This window comes from Berghia stephanieae, chromosome 15 (genome assembly GCF_034508935.2).
Source record: "Berghia stephanieae isolate SIO BIC M18660-M18661 chromosome 15, UCSD_Bste_1.3, whole genome shotgun sequence".
In the NCBI taxonomy this organism is placed as follows: domain Eukaryota; kingdom Metazoa; phylum Mollusca; class Gastropoda; order Nudibranchia; family Aeolidiidae; genus Berghia; species Berghia stephanieae.
Window position 1 is genome coordinate 9,026,803 of NC_088374.1, and position 21,008 is coordinate 9,047,810.

The following is a 21,008-nucleotide window of genomic DNA, read 5'->3' on the forward strand; positions in this document are numbered from 1 at the left end:
GAGTAGTTCATTAGATTTTTTATTTGTTTTTAATTTAAACGACATTATATTTTATCTTTGTGAAGAATAAGCAATTGACATTTATTCATTACAAATCCAAAACCAGCCACACACGAAATGTCGATTAGGTGCCAAATAAATATTGAATGATCAGTAAATTCAAAGTTAATGAATAGTATCGATTAAATTATCGAATAATGCCCATCCGTAAATGACAGAGCACAATCCATAAGATCTTGAATGACGTAAAAGTTAGCTTGTTTTCTTTTTCATATTAGACATTATTGTCTATATTGAAGAATCTACAGGATGTTGTGACTAAGAAAGTAAATTGTAAAAGTTACTTTTTCCCCTTAGGCGTGGTCATCTACATAGCTGAGTCTATAGGATATTGTGACCTAAAGTATAATGTGTGAAAGTTACTTTTTCCCCTTAGACGTGATCATCTACATAGTAGAACCTACAAGATATTGTGAATTAAAGTGTAATGTGTAAATTTTACTTTTCCCCCTTGGATGCGATCACCTACATAGCAGAATCTACATGATATTGTGACGTAAAGAGTAATGTGTAAAAGTCAGTTTTCCCCTAAGACATTATCGTCTACATAGCAGAATCTACAGGTTATTTTGACCAAAAGAGTAATGTGTACACGTTACTTTTCCTCCTGAGACTTGTTCGTCTATAAACCAGAATCTAATGGACATTGCAACGTAAAGAGGAATGTGTAACAGTTTGTTGGATTTAATTTTTTGCTCCTGTGATATGTATCAAATTATATAAAGAAGAGACATGTCAGACGGATATTTCGACGAGCATAACACAAATTACGTCAAGTACTTACGCTTCTTGTAATCAACATATTTGACACAAAAACCTAGTCCTTCGAAACATCTCTTTATACACATAACTGTTTTCAGTATCACAATAACAAATTACATCATTTGTCAAATAGAACATCATGTATGTATTTGTCAATGGTGACAAACGATTTTAATTGCTCTATTACTCAGGATGAAAAGGACGAAATTTAAAAAAATAGTCTATTTATTTTTTGATCTACTAGAAATGCACAAAGATTTATACAGGGTGTTTATATGGCTTTGATATGTTAACTCCCATACTCTGTAAAACACTCGCATTTTCAGATTTGGCCAGAAAACATGTTCTTCAAATAACAATCGATTTATATGACCCTCATTTAGACAAAACCCCTCAAACCTGGTACATTTTTTAAAGTCCCATGGTTTGCGAGTTTTTTCCAAGATGGCGATCATTTAAAGCGATACTGAAAGGATGATTTTTCTGGCCAAATCTCCAAATACTAGATTTTTTTTCCAGAGTGTAACAATTAACTGGTTAAATCATAAAATCTAGTTATTCTTTTATTCCTTTCACACAATCATGCATTTATTCTCAAAAAGGGATAATTGTAGGATTCCAAACATTACTAGTGGCATTTCCCAATTCATAAGAAAACATAGTAGATGACATTAAACAAAACCAAACGCTTGAGTTTTAGCATTATTTCTATAGTGCAATATTCACTGATCAAACTCAAATTGCCTTACAAGGATCCCTAGCCTCCCACAGAAACACTTACATGCAACACAAGCCATGTGACCAGTTAGGCGATATAATTTTTTTTCAAACAGAAATACCGTTGTTAACGACCAGGTACTCACGTGAAGATGGTAATAGATTTGAGTAAAGCGATTTTGTCAAAAAAATCTACAATGCACCGCTCAGAGTGTGACTCGATCTCAGGACTTTCCGTTTTGAAACTGAGTGACATACCACTAGACCATAAAATTGCACATAATTTTGGCACATAAAATAAACAGTTGATCGATAAAGTTTAACATATTATTATTATTATTATTATTATTATTATTATTATTATTATTATTATTATTATTATTATTATTATTATTATTATTATTATTATTATTATTATTATTATTATTATTATTATTATTATTATTATTATTATTATTATTATTATTATTTATATTATTATTATTATTATTATTATTATTATTATTATTATTATTATTATTATTATTATTATTATTATTATTATTATTATTATCATTATTATCTCTTTATTATTATTTTTATTATTATTATTATTATATTATTATTATTATTATTATTATTATTATTATTATTTTATTATTATTATTATTATTGATTAAGTTTTTGACGAAAAGACTTTGGTGTGACTGATTATTTCAGGCTCGAGGAAATCTGACAAAAGATGCCAGCAACAATTTTCTCAAATTGACGATCAAAAACCCAGGTGAAGAAGACACTGGAACCTACGTCTGTCTAATGTATTATCTTGATGAAAATTTTCATATACAAGAAATGAAAGCAGAAGTAAACGTAACGGTTGGAAGTAAGCTTTCTCTCCTCTTCCTCCTCCTCCATCTTCACCACCTACTCCTCCTCCTCCTCGTCCATCTCCTTATCCTCCTCAACCTCATCCTCTCTCTCTATCTCTCTCTCTCTCTCTCTTTCTTTCTCTCTCTCTCTCTCTCTCTCTCTCAATCTGCTTTAATCTTGTCTACACCATCCCAATTCAAATTTATAGAACTGTGGATTTTTTAACTTGTAAAAGGCTGACTCAATCCGTTCCTTCTTCTTTCATGTATTTTTCTTCTGAGAATCTCAATCCAAGTCACATGAACACATTCTGGTTGTGTTCAATCTCAAGATCAGTTGACAGACATTATTTTGAAAATTCGTAAAGAAAAAACTATTACAACACAAAAACTATACAAGACATCTTAATAAAAATGATGCTGATTTTATATCGTGACGATTGCAAAGATTTCTTTCATGTTGGTGATGAGTGGGTTAAGAAAATCAATAACGAGGAGAAGAATATATGATTTTGCTGAACAGATATGTGGACACCAAAAACCACTTTGTCATTTGCAATATATGACAATCAAGCAGAACATAAAGAGACTTGAGGTCAATGATAACTATTGTATCAGTATTTTACGTGTTCTCTTCCATTTCGTATTTTGTCCGCAATGATGAATCTAAATTTTAGTTTTATAAATGAAATTATCCATCTATCTCAAATTTTCTATCTTCAGTTTCACTATATCGATGGCGTCGCGCGCAAACCGTCTATGTCCAGAAGAGGTAGTTTTTCAGGAGACCGATAAAACCGTTAATTAGTAAATGAAATATCAATTTCAGATTTTAATAGGCTAATTCAAGCCAATTATGACTTAACACAATGACCGATACCATAATTTTGGTTCTTTTATTGTGCATTCATTATTTATCAGACTTGTACGTTTTGCACGTCGACAAAGTGTCACTGACTTAGACGGTTTGATGTGTTGTTGACTTAGACGGTTTGTGAACGAGAGTTGTGGTCCTTCGCATGGGACTTGGATGGATTGTGCGTGGGTTATTGCATCTTGCAATACGTATGGACATTGTAAGACTGGTTTTTTCAACTTTCGTTTTTCGATTTATATCTTTAAAAAACTAAGTGATCAGTGGGGAACCAAGCATTTTTTTAGAATTGTGGAACCGAGCTCGGTGGTCAGTGAGTCTCGTTTTAAATGAAGTTCAAGCTTCCACAATTAGTCCTCAATTAAGGCACGTTACACATATTACTCCATTCGACATAGGTGTAAATGAGTACCTGGCCATAAGGACAGCTCCGTCTTTGTCCGAATAATTGTAAGACGCCGAACTAACGTTGTGTCATTTCCATTGTGTTCGGTGTCTGTTTTCAACAGGGGGGAGTAAATCGTGAAGCGCTTAGGGTATTCACGGATAATCGCTATATAAGTGGAGTGTTTTATTATCACTTTACGTATCCGATCTGCACAAAGCCTACATTAATAGTCAGTCGACACAGTAGATTATAACAGTACCGTCTAACACTCACAGGAAGCTTAAAGAATAGAAGAAAGTGCTTGAGGAAATTATTCTATTGGACGATGGAAAGCATATGACGGACGTTTTACAATGATCTTGTCCTTAGAAGCTGCGAACCTCCCCCCCCCCCTCCCTCTTTTGAACACCCAAAAGAAAGGGATCAAGCGAGAGACCCCAGTTGAAGTATTTAGCATGGGAACATGTAGTGTCGGTCCTTGAAACACTTGATATAAAATTGCAAAATATCTTTAAAATCATTTCAGATTGATTTATTAAAGTGAATTGTGTAACAGATAATTACTCACAATTGAAATATTCATTAAAAACTTTTTATTACTGGAAGGGAGTTGATCCCCACGCCCTAATTTGAGATTTACCCAATCGTCTGGAAAAATAATTAAAAATGAATTGACCCAAAAGGACACTATTTTAAGGCACAAATGTCTGTGACTTTTTCCCCAGCTCCAGGGTTAATACTTTTAATCTCTTCTGTGCCAAATGTTTCAAAGTATTTGAAGAATTGGAATTTCAAGTACTTAACTAGATAGGTACTTAACTAGGTACGTGGCTTCCTTCTTGCTGACCTTATCAATTGCACGTAATCAAGAGGTTAATAGGCGTGAGCATTCTTCAGTTGTCTTTCAACTGTCGCATGTACGCTATCCACCTCATCTGCGTGTAACCCCGCTCCAAGATTTTTAAAACCAAAATCTTTTCATATTTGATGCAAAACAATCTCAGAGCTGTGGCTAACACACGGTTACAGTTTTGATAAGTGGAGTCATCAGAGATCACGGTCACTGTATCAAAATGATCTTTTTTATTCGTGAAACTCATATAAACATGTCGCAAACTCATTAGCAGTGAATGTCCCCACTGTCTCGTTCCAGAGTCAGGAAAGACAGTCACCAGTCACTAAATTATAAATTGAGTACTAATTATGCACCTGCAGTTTAGTTTAGTATAACGTACAGAAGCTTTCAGTGCAGGAACAAGTAGCACACGCTATACACATTCCTCTCATCCCAACTCATCCACTGCCACACCTCATTAAATATCTTGCTTCGGTCTTCGTCATTTATCTTCTTGCATTGGTGATACTGTGCTTTACACGAGCATCGACCCCCCATTGAGACTGCCTATTTTCATGATTGAACAGATTTATTTGACTCATTGTCTAATCTTCTGCCAACATAAGCCTTGCCTTGCTCCGTTAAGCGTTTGTTCAAATATTTCTTCGAGATTTTTCTACTTTTGGTTCCCTCACACTTCATCCCCTTCCATCCTACTCTGCCCACCTCATCACATTCCTCACTGTCCACATCTTCACTTTCCACTCTACCACGGTCACTGCCACTTTTACACTTTCCACCCTACCGTGGTCACTGTCTACATCTTAACCGTCCACCCTACCATGGTCACTTTCTACCTCTTAACCTACCAACCTAATATGGTCATTGTCCACCTCATTATCTTCCACCCTACCTCCAGCTGCACTACCACTGTTACTGTCCACCTCATCTTACACCATACCGCTGTACATCTCATCATCTTTTCCCCTGTCTCTCTCCACCTCATCATTTCTGATCCTCTCACTGTCCATCTTATCACCTTCTTAACCTCTTTCACTCTACATCTTAACACTACTAATATTACAAAAGTTAAACATTTCTTCATCAATACTAAACTAAATATCCATGTCAGATTGTACATCAATCAATTCCGAGACAGATAGATTCAGAATGTCCTGAAAAGGCTCAAGGATTTCTCTGTGCAATTGCACATCAGGTGATTCAAGAGGCTTTCGTCTTTTGTCTTGCTTCTGAGTCTCTAAACCGAGTTGAAGCATTCGTTTACCACGGCTGTAAGGCAGCATGACGTTAAGCAGTTGACATAAGTAAAATAAAACAAGTGAGCTAATTATCTTCAATAATGACAGAGAACAAAAACTATTAGAGCAATATCAGTCAATGTATTTTAATTGCTTTTAGAGAATTTAAGAATCATTTTTTTCTTGGGTGTATTTCATAATGCCAACAGTAAGATATGAAGTGAGTAGAAAAGTGCCAGAAGACAATAGAGAATAAAATTTTTTTTTTTATTTTTTTTTTTTTCGCGGCGGTGGTGGGGTTTGAACCTGCGACCTTATTGGTACGACAACTCCGCCTGGCAGGTGAGAGCGTGGCTCTACCGTGTGAGCTATCCACGAATACAGAAAATATTCGTTTCAAACCCAAGTCATATTTCTAGAGACCTCTCTCACCCACTTCTTGGAGATCGCAGGCTCGCTCGCGCACAACCATCGCGAAGTTATTTTTGACCAGCAGTTAAGCTTAATAGCCAATATTCTCAACACAAACATATAACATAGAAACGATTTGAGACATTGAGTATGCTCCGGTATATGGGGTGAATTTTTAATTCAGAAAAGTGAGTGGAGCAGGCACTTATGTTGGTAACAACAAGATATGAAGTGAGTAGAAAAGTGCCAGAAGACAATAGAGAATCCAACATAAGTGCCTGCTCCACTCACTTTTCTGAATTAAAAATTCACCCCATATACCGGAGCATACTCAATGTCTCAAATCGTTTCTATGTTATATGTTTGTGTTGAGAATATTGGCTATTAAGCTTAACTGCTGGTCAAAAATAACTTCGCGATGGTTGTGCGCGAGCGAGCCTGCGATCTCCAAGAAGTGGGTGAGAGAGGTCTCTAGAAATATGACTTGGGTTTGAAACGAATATTTTCTGTATTCGTGGATAGCTCACACGGTAGAGCCACGCTCTCACCTGCCAGGCGGAGTTGTCGTACCAATAAGGTCGCAGGTTCAAACCCCACCACCGCCGCGAAAAAAAAAATAATTTTATTCTCTATTGTCTTCTGGCACTTTTCTACTCACTTCATATCTTGTTGTTACCAACATAAGTGCCTGCTCCACTCACTTTTCATAATGCCAACAGTGTAACATTACATTTGACGTATACCTCTCAATATCAATATCAAGAAATGAGAGGACGATGTTATGATAAATGATAAATTATTAAAAAGATCAAATAAATACATGAGCCGGTCTATGATTTAAACGATGATGCTATTGGCTTAGATTTTTTTTTAACTCATCAAGTTGAGGAAAAGGCATTGTTGTAACTGAGACCAATCACCTGACGTTGAAACATTCAAGAAAGAATCACAACGGAGATAGACGTTTTGAGACCGGCAATTTAAAGATCCAATGGACTTGTACGGTTTGATCACATGTCAAATTCGCCAATTTAGAGTTGCGTGTTTTCTTAGATATTAATAGACATGGTGTATCGTAGGGTTTAGAATGAATTAAGCCAATAAAACGATTTCATGCCGATCGCGGACTTAGACGGTTTGCGCGCGACGTCATCGATATGTTTTAAATAAGGAATTATGCAGACATTAATACATCCAACTCAATTGTTATCATTAAGCGTCAAGACAGTTACACATATCAGGCACTGGCTTCTATCAAACAAAAAATACTCTTTGACGAAAATATGTTTTATGAAATTAAATTATATATTCTATAAATAACCACAAATCATGTTGATTATTGAAATAACCTAAAAACATTTTAATGAACGACGATATTTTGTTCTTCGTTACATGTATTGTTACATCACTTTCCATTAATATAGATGACTGTCAATACATAAAACATTTTAATTTTCTTTTTACAGATGAAGACATCACTGTGATAGTAAAATATTTATTAGAGAAAATAAAAACATTGGAAGAAAACAATTATGAACAAAAACATCACACTTTGAATCTAAGCGCTCAAATCGAAAAGCTGATAGTAAAAGACAACAGCATGCGGGAAGAAGGTGCGTACATCAATTAAGACTAATCAAATGATAGATAATATGTTTTTATCACTTATTTTTAAAAAATTAAATTTATTAATAAATATGTTACATTGTAATCTATAGCATTTCGTATGTTAAGGTTTACATTGTTCATGCATATAACATATTTTACACAAAATTTACATGGAATCATCTTGTTCAAAATTGTAACTTTAATTATTTGTTTCAGTCACTAATCTCAAAGAGACGATTTTGACACAGGCAAATATTCTATCTGAACAAAATAACATTATACAAGACTTTAAAACAATTATAAAAGAGCAGAACACAACCCTGCTGGACCAGCAAAACACAACGTTAATGAAGCAAAACATCATTATAGAAGACCTTGGAAAAGTAGTGAAAGAGCAGAACACAACTCTGCAGGACCAAAAAACAACGTTAATGAAGCAAAACATCATTATACAAGACCTTGGAAAAGTAGTGAAAGAGCAGAACACAACTCTGCAGGACCAAAAAACAACGTTAATGAAGCAAAACATCATTATACAAGACCTTGGACAAGTTGTGAAAGAGCAGCACACAACTCTGCTGGACCAAAAAACAACGTTAATGAAACAAAACATCATTATAGAAGACCTTGAAAAAGTGGTGAAAGATCAGAATACAAGTCTTCTGGACCAATACACAACGTTAATGAAACAAAACAACATTATAAAAGACATTGGAAAAGTAGTGAAAGAGCAGAACACAACTCTGCTGAACCAACACACAACTTTAATGAAACAAAACATCATTATAGAAGACCTTGGACAAGTTGTGAAAGAGCAGAACACAACTCTGCTGAACCAATACACAACGTTAATGAAGCAATACAATGTTATGAAGAAAAGTCTGCTGAACCAACACACAACGTTAATGAAGCAATACAATGTTATGAAGAAAAGTCTGCTGGACCAACACACAACGTTAATGACGCAATACAATGTTATGAAGACAACACTGGTGGAGCAGGAGAAAAATCTAAAGGAGCAGAAGAAAGAAAATGAAAAAGGTGAGATATTTCTAGAGTGGGAATTGTATTTTGGTCTACCTAAACAATACAAGTGTCTCCACAGATGTTATCAATTAATATGATTTTCTTTTTTCATTAATTTGACTTCAGCTAAAGAGCACACTCTGTTTTATTTTTATTTCAGAATTTATTTTAAAACAACAACAAATTATACGAAACTTTCGTTATATTCAATTGGCTATCTTTATAAATGCATTGATTTTATAAAGGAAATGGAAATTAGAATATCACTACAAAGTCTTAATATGTAACAAATTAGTGCTGCAAACTTTTTGTTGTTTGCTAAAGTATGAAAAAAGTGTAGACTATCAATCTTGTATTTATTATATTCTATGGTCTTAAATTGACAAAGGAGGTGCATTGCAGTTTTTATGAATTAAAAAATTACACGTTTATAGCTTAAAAATCACAGCAACATCATTTCACATGTTTAAAAACTCAGATCGTCATTTCTCTACAAAGAGAATTATTGTTATAAGGTAGGGAGTCGGAACTTCTACAGCCTGTGACTTGGTTATTGGTGTGCTTTGTTTAAAATCTTGCTGCTCGTTATGGATTCAAGCTATCCACGTGCGGTTTGTACCGTCAAATAAATACTTTTTTTTTTCTTTAATGCCATATAATTTAATATAATTTACGCTCGCAATTTGCATTTTTTTCTTTGAAATGTGTAATTTTGTTTTTATATAGAAAAAAGGTTTAACAATTCAATTAAATTACTATTTTGATGTCTACCACGTGTATAGAACAATTATAATCTTATTTCGGATCCTCTTTTCACAAAAATAAATAATACTGCACACGGTTTAACGGAGAAAAAGACAATAGCTATGCTATGTAAATAGAGATATAGCAAATATATGAAATTGACATAACTTGAAAATTTAGTTAACATGGAATGTAGGAGGGAATTTCCAATTTTAACTTATTTCTCTTTCTTCTTCTTTTTAAACTACTACTACTATTACTACTACTACTACTACTGTTACTACTACTACTACTACTACTACTACTACTACTACTACTACTACTACTACTACTACTACTACTACTACTATTACTTTTACTATTACTACTACTACTACTACTACTACTACTACTACTACTACTACTACTACTACTACTGCTACTACTACTACTATTACTATTACTATTACTACTACTACTACTACTACTACTACTACTACTACTACTACTACTACTACTACTACTACTACTACTACTACTACTACTATTACTATCACTACTTCTTATACGTGTATATCATTATAGCTCGTTAATTGGATATTTCTTTAAATAAATGCACGTGAATATTTTGGTAATGCACCTACCTATCGATATACAAGTAGATCACACACACACTTAGACACACACGCACACTCACACACACTCACAGACACAATAATGGGCAGCATGTTAGTGACACTTTCTTAGAGAATAGATTTAATAATTATGTTTGTCTTTCTCTCCAGTGAAAGAGGACATCGGAAACATCCAAATCCAAACGGCTCTCTTCCAAGATTACATGGGTATGTCAAGTTTCAATGTTGAAATATTTTCCACTCATTGTCAATTCATATATAAATATATATATATATATATATATATATATATATATATATATATATATATATATATATATGTGTGTGTGTGTGTGTGTGTGTATGTGTGTGTGTGTATACAACATCACATCAGGACACCCCTAGGTGATTCCTGGATTCGGATAAAAGAGCGTTGTTTGAGAATTTAATGAAAATAGGGTGAGCATAACTTAATGATTCGCTCCAAGAAACAGTCAAGAACTATTCGCGGTACCAGCTACCTCAACTCAATCATGACTATATATATATATAAGTATATATAAATTGCGGGGTAGGCAGGCAGAAGGATAGATTAAGAGATAGAGATAGATAGATAGATAGAGAAAGAGAGAGAGAGAGAGAGAGAGAGAGAGAGAGAGAGAGAGAGACGGGGAGAGAGTGGGAGAACGGGAGAGGACTGATGCCTTTCAAAGTTATATTTAAAATAAAGGAGAGAGACATTAAAAAAAAAAAGCAATATTATATATATCATGAAATAGTAGTGCTCAACTTTTTGATATAAGGAGCTATTTATAAAACATTTCAAGTATAATTTTGATCACTTTTACAATATTGTTTCGAGCGTTCGCTCTCATCAGGAAGTGGAACTGAAAGTAGATTGTTGTGTTGTTCGTACTTTCCTAGCTTCGTGTTAATGGTGGTTGGTAATTACATAAAAGGTGTTTCTTTCTATTCTGCATGAGGATGTTAGTTCGTTTCTTCTGTTGAGTGTTGCCATGTTCGATTTTGTGATGATGAAGAATTGTTCTACTAAGCAGAGATTGCACATATTAGAAGAGGGTGGATACGACTTTGCTCTGGAGATGATTTTCCATGTAATGCTATGTTGTAAGTTGTTGTTTTTTTTCTTTGAGGATTCGAATGTGTTCGCTTAGTGTAGTAAAATGTCGTTTGTGTATATTTATGAAGGAAGATTTTTGCAGGTTGTATCTGGTTACGAATGAACACTTAGTGAGGCCAATGTATGTTTCTTGTTTTGGTGTGTCTGGTCGTGTAACTGTGGCTTGATACATAACGTTTTGAGTCAGGCAATTGCCGTTTAGTGGGCATGTTGTCGCCTGGGCCCTGCAGTTGCATTTTTTATCTAGTTTGTTGCTGGGCTGAGCTGGCTGTGATAATCTTCTTTGTTATTTGAGGAAATAATGTTTTATATGTTTGGCATGCAGGTGTATCCTATTTTGATGGTGTTTTTGTTCATGATTGAATGTAAGACGTGACGGGAGGGAAGCATTTTATAGTAGATTGAAGAATTTGTACGATAGAAGTCTTGTCACGTTCTTACTGTAGGGTGGGTTGAACTATGTTATATTTCGTTTTATTTGACGTATTTTCGTTGGGGTGGTAATAGTCTCTTCTTCATATTTTAATTTATAGTCATAGCACTTTTTTTGTAATGCGTCTGTGTATTGGGTGATGCATCGTTGATTATGTTGTTATTTGTAGAGTTGGTAGATTGTCGGTTGTTAATGCTCTCTGGGATAATTTTTATTATAGATGGCGGATGACTGCTATGTCTATGGACGTCCAACGGGATGTTGTTGGGTTTTGAAAATGGTTGGTAGGTGCCGTTGTTCAGGTTGATGGTTATGTCTAGGAAATCGATTGCCTTTTTGTTGGCTTCGATGGTAATTTTCAGATTATTGTCCTGGAAGATTTTTTTCTTTATAATTTCAGGCTGCCTTGGTCTTTTATTGCACTTCCTGATGAGACCTAACACTCAAAACAATATTGCAGAAGTTGATCATAATTATACTTGAAATGTTTATTAGGAGTTGTTTTCTACTCATTAAATATGCCCGTAATTCTTAATTTAAGTTATAGAGCACTGCCTTAACTACACGAAACCCACCATTATATATATATATATATATATATATATATATATATATATATATATATATATATATATATTATATACATACATACATATATATATATATATATATATATATATATATATATAATATATATATACATGTAAGTATCTATATGTATATACATGGTCTGATCTGGTTATGAATAATAATTCTAATATTAAATAACCATTTATGGATAGGACATAGAATAACAAAACTGCATTTTCTAAATGTCGAAACTCTTATTTGTTAAGCACTCCACAATATTACGTTTGTTTAATTTTAAAAAAATTTAATTCAGTCTTAGGCTTTCGCCAATAAATCATAGATTTGATGACAACACACATGAAAGTGAAAAAAATGGTAAATGGAACCAAATAATAAAATGATACCATTAATAACCACAAAAATGAACAATAGTAATACCACCAATAATAATAATAATAATAATAATAATAATAACAGAAGCACAACAGCAATAATATCTAGTAGTGTTTATATAAATGAGGACCACGCCTATACCCCATTTGTTGACAATAAAGAAGATAGGAATGATATATCATGTTAATTCTGTTTCAGATAATAAAGTTAATGACATTAATAATATTCGGTGTACTAACATGTTTTTGCCTCGGTGATCTTTATCCTCGTTTACTCGGGAAAATTCCAACATAAATAGACCACCCCTTTCTATCTTATTTAACACATCGCTAATTAAAGTTCTAGAATAGTGAAATTTTGCGCACATTGCCTAGAAGTTACAGACACATTCGTTTAACGTATTGTTTGATAGAATTACAGAATTAATTCGCAAAGACAAATTAATTAATATTTTAGAATATCACAAACATTTAAGTAATATTCTGTACAGATATAGAGCGAAACAACATTGTGTAATTCAATTATTCCATGTCAAGGATTTTACGGCGTTTGTAACACGCACTGAAAAGACTGAAAATGTATAAGGTAGTCTAAATATATGTCAAAGGCACCTGCGAATAAATAAGACAAAGGTTAGGGCACGGATTTATATTCCAAGAGCACACTTCAGTGTACTTAGTTTGAGATCGCTTAGAAGTCAAAAACACAATCAAAGGATCCTAACAAATGAAATACAATACTTTTGTTACAAATTATAATCAAAACAGCAGCAATCAAAAGAAAAAAAAATATTACAATTCATTATCCAGACATAATCTTAAAAGGGAAGACAAAAAACACTAATGATAAAAATATACTGCTAAAACAAATACCATACATTTGACTGTTTCCCCATGGCCAAGGACTCCGACCAGTATCACGACAAAGCAATTAATCTAATTCCGAGACAGAGATAAAAGTCATTCAGACAATATATAAGGGGACAAAAGCACAGCAAGTGATCTCCTGTCCATTATTCTTCTAGCATGATTGGTGATTATTTATGGATATTTTATTTTGACTCACACCATGAGAGACTTCTCACAAATTGAAATTCCTGTTTGGATATCCATGTTAATATCTACATTTGAGGATTAAAGGTACTTGCACGTTGGGACTCATATACACTTATTTAATTTATTTGGCCAAAAGCATGTCTCTATTGTTTCTCTAAAGGTATCATAAGATATTTTCGCCCCGTGTGGTGTCCGGGGTCCCTCAACTGAGAGGGTACAAGAATAGCCCAACGTCGTAAAAGTCCACTAATGGTGTGTGACATTTTTAGAGTCACCTGGTCTTCCAGGTTCGGAGTTGTCAAAGAGATAATACCCTTTCCGTAAAACTCAAACCGTTACAGAAACGCAGACGGACAGATCAACTTTTTTTAGGCTTGGGCGATCGAAGAGTTTCTGCAATTACAGAATTTATGAATGACAACATAAAAAGCCGAATGGACTCTGCTGAGCCGATGACGTCCTCTCCAAACAACAGCTTCGAATTGCGTCGTGGAACGTTCGCACCATGTATGAAGCAGGAAAAAGCTCTCAAGTTGCGACTTAGATGAGAAGATACAGGCTGCATATACTTGGAGTAAGCAAAACCCAATGGATACAATCCGGACAAAAACACCTCAAATCTGGGGAGATGATTTTGTATTCAGGGAGAGGGGACGGGATTTATACACAGGGAGTAGGAATATTTGTAAGCAAGTTTGTCAAGAAGTCACTGAGAGGTTGGGAACAACGCGGAGAAAGGATCATCATGGCGTCCTTTACAACATGGAGTAAGAAGATCAACATGAACTTTGTGAAGATCTATGCCCCAACAAATGACGCAACATATGAGGACAAAGATACATTTTATAGTCTGATACAGCATGCTAGCAATTCATTGACAAGTTGCCAAGGAAAGACATCAACATATTGATGGGAGATGCTAATGCTAAAATGGCACAGGATAACCTAAGCTATAATGGTATCATGGGAGGTCATGGCATGGGAGAGATGAAAGACAAAGATGAGAGATTTGCAAATTTCTATGCATTCAACAGTTTGGTGGTTGTGGGATTAGTGTTTACCCATAAGAGGATACACAAAGCAACTTGGGTCTCACCAGATGGTGTGACAGAGAATCAGACTGATCATTTTTGTATCTCTCGAAGATTCAGACGTTCATTAGAAGATGTGACAGTACGGAGAGGAGCAGATATTGGATCAGACCACCACCTGCTATTGGCAAGGATTAAGCTCCGACACACAAGAAGAAAATTTCAGGTGAATGCACAAGATGGGGAAAAGAATGAGAAGTTCAGGCTACAATTGAGTAATAGATTCCAACCTCTTGCTGATCTCGAGGAAGACATAGATGTAGAGTTGCACTGGGCAAAGATCAAGGTAGTCTACATAACAACTTGCCACGAGGTATTGGATGTAAAGAAATCAGAACATAAAGAATGGATAAGTCCAATCACTTTGACCTTATTAAAAGAGGAGAACAAGGAAGGAACAAGTGAATGCAAGTCGAACATGGGCATCAAGACTGGATGCCCGAGAGTAGTATCGAGTCACAGCTAAGGAAGTCGAAAGATCTGTGAAGAATGACAAGGAAGCATTCATGAACAACTTGCAGAGAAAGCAGAAGCAGCAGCGACAGGAGGACACATCAGGATCCTTTATCAAACTACCAAGACACTTGCTGGAAAATATGGGAAACCAGAGGTACCAGTCAAAGACAAAGAGGGGACAATTATTTTTAGAAAAGAGGCTCAATCTAAGCGGTGGAGGGAACATTTCAACTTTTAACAACCACCAGCAGATAACTCGCCGGAAGGTTTCCCTGCAAGGAATGAGCTACCAATTAGCTGTGATCCACCATCGATAGCAGAGTTTGTGGGTGCCATTAACAAGATGAAAAGGGGGAAAGACCAGATTCCACTTAAGGCTCTAAAAGGTGATGCTGAAAGAAATGGTATGGCTCTTCACCCACTATTCGAGAGAATCTGGAATGACGGAATATTCCCAAAGGATTGGAAGGAAGGACATCATATCAAGCTTCCAAAGAAAGGGGATCTCGGTAATTGTAATAATTATCGAGGAATCACTCCTCTCTCTATCCCAGAAAAGGTATTTAACCTTATTATTCTAGAGAGAATTAAGAATGCAACAGATGCTAACTGCGAGACGAACAGGCAGGTTTTCGGAAAAACTGTTCAACTACCGACCAGATTGTCTCTCTTCGAGTCATAGTGTAACAGTCTATAGAATGGAACTCTCCTCTTATTGTCAACTTTCTGGATTGCGAGAAGGCTTTCGACAGTATTGGCAGAGCAACATTGTAGAAATTTCTGGCACATTATGAACTCCTTGAAAATATAGTAAACCTCATTAAGCAAATGTATGAAGGATCAAGTTGCAGGGTTGTACATGAAGATCAACTTACTGACAGCTTTTAAATTAAGACTGGTGTCCAGCAGGAATGCTTGCTCTCACCATTCCTGTTCATCCTTGCCATTGATTGACGAATAAAGGAAACCGAAGAAATGGGATACAGTGGAGCCCCTGGACACAGTTGGATGATCTGGATTTTACAGGTGAACTTGCTCTTCTGTCCCACACCCACGACCAGATCAAGGAAAAACCACAATTATTAACAGCCTCTCGAATCAATTGGTCTAAGAATCCACCCTGCAAAGTCAAAAGTCTTAAGGATAGGTAAGCGTCAAAGAGAGAAGATTAAAGTAAAAGATCAGAACTTGAAGAATAGATATTGTCTGTTATTTCGGGATTATAATTGACAAGGATGGAGACAGAGGTGTAAGCACAGATAGGAAAGGCACAGACTGCATTCAAATCCTTGAACACAGTTTTGAGAACTAAAGATATCTCCCTTCGACTAAAAGTTAAGACTTTACAACTCAAACGTGAAGTATGTCCTACTGTATGGATGTGAAACTTGGATTGCATCACACCATGTATAATGAGGGTACATATTTTCGTAAACAGGTGTATGCGTAAGCTACTCAGGATAAAATGGATGGATAAAATTAAAAATGAAAAAGTATAGAAAAGAACACAGCAGAAACCAGTGGGAGAGGAAATAGGAAGAAGACGATGGAGGTGGATTGGACACACCCTAAAAAAGGATGACTTCACTATAACGAAGAAAGTATTGGACTGGAACACCGACATAATGGTCGAATTTGTCCGTTGATGTCCACCCGACAGCGATGGGGGTGATAACGATGGAATTGAAATATGGCAGACAATTCTGTGATTGTGGTTTGATTGAAATGGTAACAACTTGTATTTGATCGCGGGCGTCCCATTGGTGTAGCGTTAGACAAAGGCCTACCAGGCATTGATTCTGCTACAGTCGAAACGCTTACAGGAATTTATCAGGCAGCTGGAATTGTTCGACATTATTGAAATGCATTTATTGAATACCCGCGTCTTATCCAATGGGTATCAAGTAGATTTTAAATCAGTTTAAATTGGGATTTTTTTTCGCGTCATGAGAACAAGTCGGAAAACCCCAACAGTGGAGACACTTGAAGGTAACAAAATCTTGTAAAGACACAGCAAAGGCAAAATGCTTATAGTATAATACTATACAATGATATGATATATGTCGTTAATAAATGGTTTTATAGCAAATGATAGACTATACTGTACATACACACATACATCAACATCATCATCATCATCATCATCATCATCATCATCATCATCATCATCATCATCATCATCATCGTCGTCGTCATCATCATCATCATCATCATCATCACCATCATCATTATCATCCTTTGTAATCCCATAACAAGTAATGACCTAAATAATGTCGAAAGCGCCGTTAAACACCCAAACACAAAACAGACCATAACAATTACTTTATTCCAGATGAGCCTCCAATAGCCTTTAGTTACGGATACAACAATGACACGAAAGTAATTACGGGACACACACTTGTATTCACGGAGCGAATCATGGATTTGGGCAATTACTATAATACTTCTAGTGGAGTATTTACTGCTCCGGACAGTGGACTGTATGTTTTCCATTTGGTGGTTACTACATCCGGTGGTGGTGGTAAGAGTTATTGACGTTTTGTGTCATTGTGCGGTGTGGAATGTTTGTGATATTGGTTCTAGTTATGATGATAATAATGATGATGATGATGATGATGATGATGATGATGATGATGATGATGATGATGATGATGGCAATGAGTTTATTATTATTATTATGATTATTATTATTATTATTATGATGATGATGATGATGATGATTGTTATTATTATTATTATTATTATTATTATTATTATTATTATTATTATTGTTATTATTATTATTATTATTATTATTATTATTATTATTATTATTATTATTATTATTATTATTATTATTATTACTATTATTATTACACACATAATATTTCTGACAGCTCATATTCTCGTCCAATTGATGACTGGAGACAATAGGATTGCCTCACAATACTCAAGTAACAAGGAAAGGCCTGACCAGTCTATGGTGAGTACAGTAATCAAGTTAGACAAAGGACAAGAAGTCAGGCCAGTGGTGCAAGGCACAAGCAGGAACGTAATAGATAACGAGGATCACTACTCCTATTTTACTGGATATTTATTAAAACCCATTTAAATTCAGTCATTTTTATCGTTGATTCTTTCATAACCCTGACTTCATTAAACAAGAATACAACCAACATCGTCATGAACACCATCATCATCATCATCATCATCATCATCATCTGATCATCATCATCATCATCACCATCATCATCACCCTCATTACTATCATTAGAATCCTCATTACAATTACTTCATTTAGCTCTATTGAAATCATCATTATAATCATTTACATTATCACCTAAACCATCTTCTTCTTTCAGCTTTTCCCGCATTTTGCAGGGTTATAATGAATGCCACACCCCCATGCATCTAGGTTCAGCGCAGCATCTTCCCCCAGTCCCAGTTAGTTCTTCCATATCGTCCTTTACCTTATTGAACCATTTAGTCTTTGGACGTCCCTTTTTCCTCTTCCCCGTTATTTGTAGGTCCAATATTTTCCTTCCCACGTACTCCCTCTCTCGTCTCTTTACTTGTCCGAACCATTTCAATCTATCTTCTCTCATCTTTATTGATACATTCTTCATTTCATTCAACCTTCGAATTCGTTCATTTCGACCATCTCACCATCCTCATTTCTGCGGCATCAACTTATTTCTCTTCTTTCTTTGTTGTAGCTGCTGTTTCTAGTCCATATAATTTTGCTGGTCTTACAACTGTTGTATATATTTTCCCCTTCACCTTTGCGGAAATTTGCTTGTCACACAAAACTCAAGTTACCTTCCTCCAATTATTGAAGACCACCATTTTCCTTAAAGGTAATTATCACGATGTAAAATGATACAAGTCTATAAAATATAATAACAAGTTAGTCCAAATAAAATGTCCAGATTAATTCTTGTGGATTAAAAAAAAACAAATTATGTTCGTCCCAGAAAATTATGTATATATAATATATACTACCTTTTATCACTGTTACCATATACTTTATATACGTTTGATTGTAATTTATAGCATTGTGGAGTAATCGCGTACAGCATTCGTTTCTGTCAATTGATAAAAAAATATACATTTACATTTCGTTCAATCATCGGTGTTTGGTGTTATGTCTGAAGAATTGAACTATTATCTCTATCCCCCCACCCCAATCTAAATAAACTAGAAACCTTTTTATTTTTTTTAAAAGATTAATATATAATTTTGTGAATTAAATCACCTGCAATCATTATCGATACATTTCTTAAAGACAACAATACAGATTTATGTTCGTGCGGCTATGTGGTCTGGTGGTTGGACGCTCGCATTCTGATCGGAAGGTCCTGGGCTCGAGCCTCGCTCGGTGCATAGTTGATTCCCTGAAAAATGCTCTTTACTCATATTCTCTCACGGTCATCGTACTCAGGTGTAAAGTGATACCTGATCGTTAACAGCGATGTCTTTATCCTTCATGGGCGTCATGTCATGTTAAGTGTTGCTGTTGTTGAGGAACCCATTGTACAGCAATTTGAGCACGTTTAGTGGCTTTTGTACTTTATAAAAGCTCAATTTCATGTTTTCATCTACATTAACTTGTTACCAAAAACTTGCCACAGTGATTTGTTATGATTACTACCAAATTCATTTGCATCATTTCGAATGGAGTCATAAGAAACCTGAGCAATTTCAAGCGAAACAACTCAATTATTTTTACTATTTAAAAAATCTATTGATTATGTCCCTTCTTTACTTTAAAAAAGAATAAAAATTTATTATGTCAAGACTATATACAATATTATTCGAATATTTTCCATTATAAACATTTGTAGATTTTCTAAGATGTCTTAACAAAGACAAAAAGAAAAAAATCGAATTGGTTCTAGCAAGTGATCGTTTAAGTTTTGTTCCTGTTGTGTACCAAATAATGAATAACTTTAATTTAGTGTCAACAATATGAGAATTGTGTAATTATATTTTAAGTGTCTAGTGCATTAATTGAATCTCTCAATATATTATAGAGATGAGCATTACTTGTTTTATTGTAGAGAAGGAATGACATTTCTTAAAGAAACAAACAATGAACCTTCATTTTTATGGTCTTTTAAAATTTAAAACTTGTGTTGGACATCAGGCTCGTTAAGGTATAGACAATACATAGAGATTAAGGAATGTAAAGATAATTTTATTTACCAGAAATAAAACTAAAATTAGAAATATAGAACCCTCTCCCCCCCCCCCCCCCCAACAAGAAACAAACTGATAACCAAATTGGTTACTCTTTTGTATAAAGTGTATCAAGTTCTATAAGAAGGAATTATCTTTTGAGAATCATATTGAAATTTATGTGTTGGTGGAATTGTATCAGGTTGCCAATGGGTATAAATCCTCAGAAGAATACTGAAGTCGTTATTTCTGGTGGAATTGTTTACAGTTATATATCAAGTGATGTAAATCTTGAGAACAATACTGAAGTTTTATGGTGGAATTGTATCCATGGAAATAACTATTGAGAGCAATACTGTAGTTTTATGTTTGTATGAAAGTATCCATTTTATATCAAGGGATATAACTCTTGAGAACAATAATGTAGTTTTGTTTGTTTGTTTGTTTGAACGTATCCATTTTTATATCAAGAAATATAACTCTTAAGACAATACTAATGTTTTTGCTTGAATCGTATCCTAGTGATGTATCAAATGATATAACGCTTTAGAAAGTAACTTTTGGAATGTCAGATGATTTATTTTATT

The 21,008-nt window shown here is 34.6% G+C and overlaps 1 protein-coding gene across 3 annotated transcripts in view; it reads left to right on the top strand.

The window, feature by feature from the left end:
- LOC144960862 (uncharacterized) overlaps nt 1-20,459 on the top strand; it is a 38,699-nt gene extending 18,240 nt beyond the window's left edge. Inside the window, exons 2-7 of one of the 3 annotated variants that reach the window (XM_078894250.1) lie at nt 2,239-2,401; nt 7,621-7,767; nt 7,979-8,803; nt 10,297-10,353; nt 17,597-17,785; nt 18,141-20,459. In XM_078894250.1, coding sequence (XP_078750376.1) covers nt 2,335-2,401; nt 7,621-7,767; nt 7,979-8,803; nt 10,297-10,353; nt 17,597-17,785; nt 18,141-18,355 — 1,500 coding nt within the window. In that variant the 5' untranslated portion in view covers nt 2,239-2,334 and the 3' untranslated portion in view covers nt 18,356-20,459. The remainder of the gene's footprint in view (nt 1-2,238; nt 2,402-7,620; nt 7,768-7,978; nt 8,804-10,296; nt 10,354-17,596; nt 17,786-18,140) is intronic. The other 2 variants (XM_078894248.1, XM_078894249.1) reach the window with 2 other exon arrangements.
- Nucleotides 20,460-21,008: the final 549 nt, after the last annotated feature.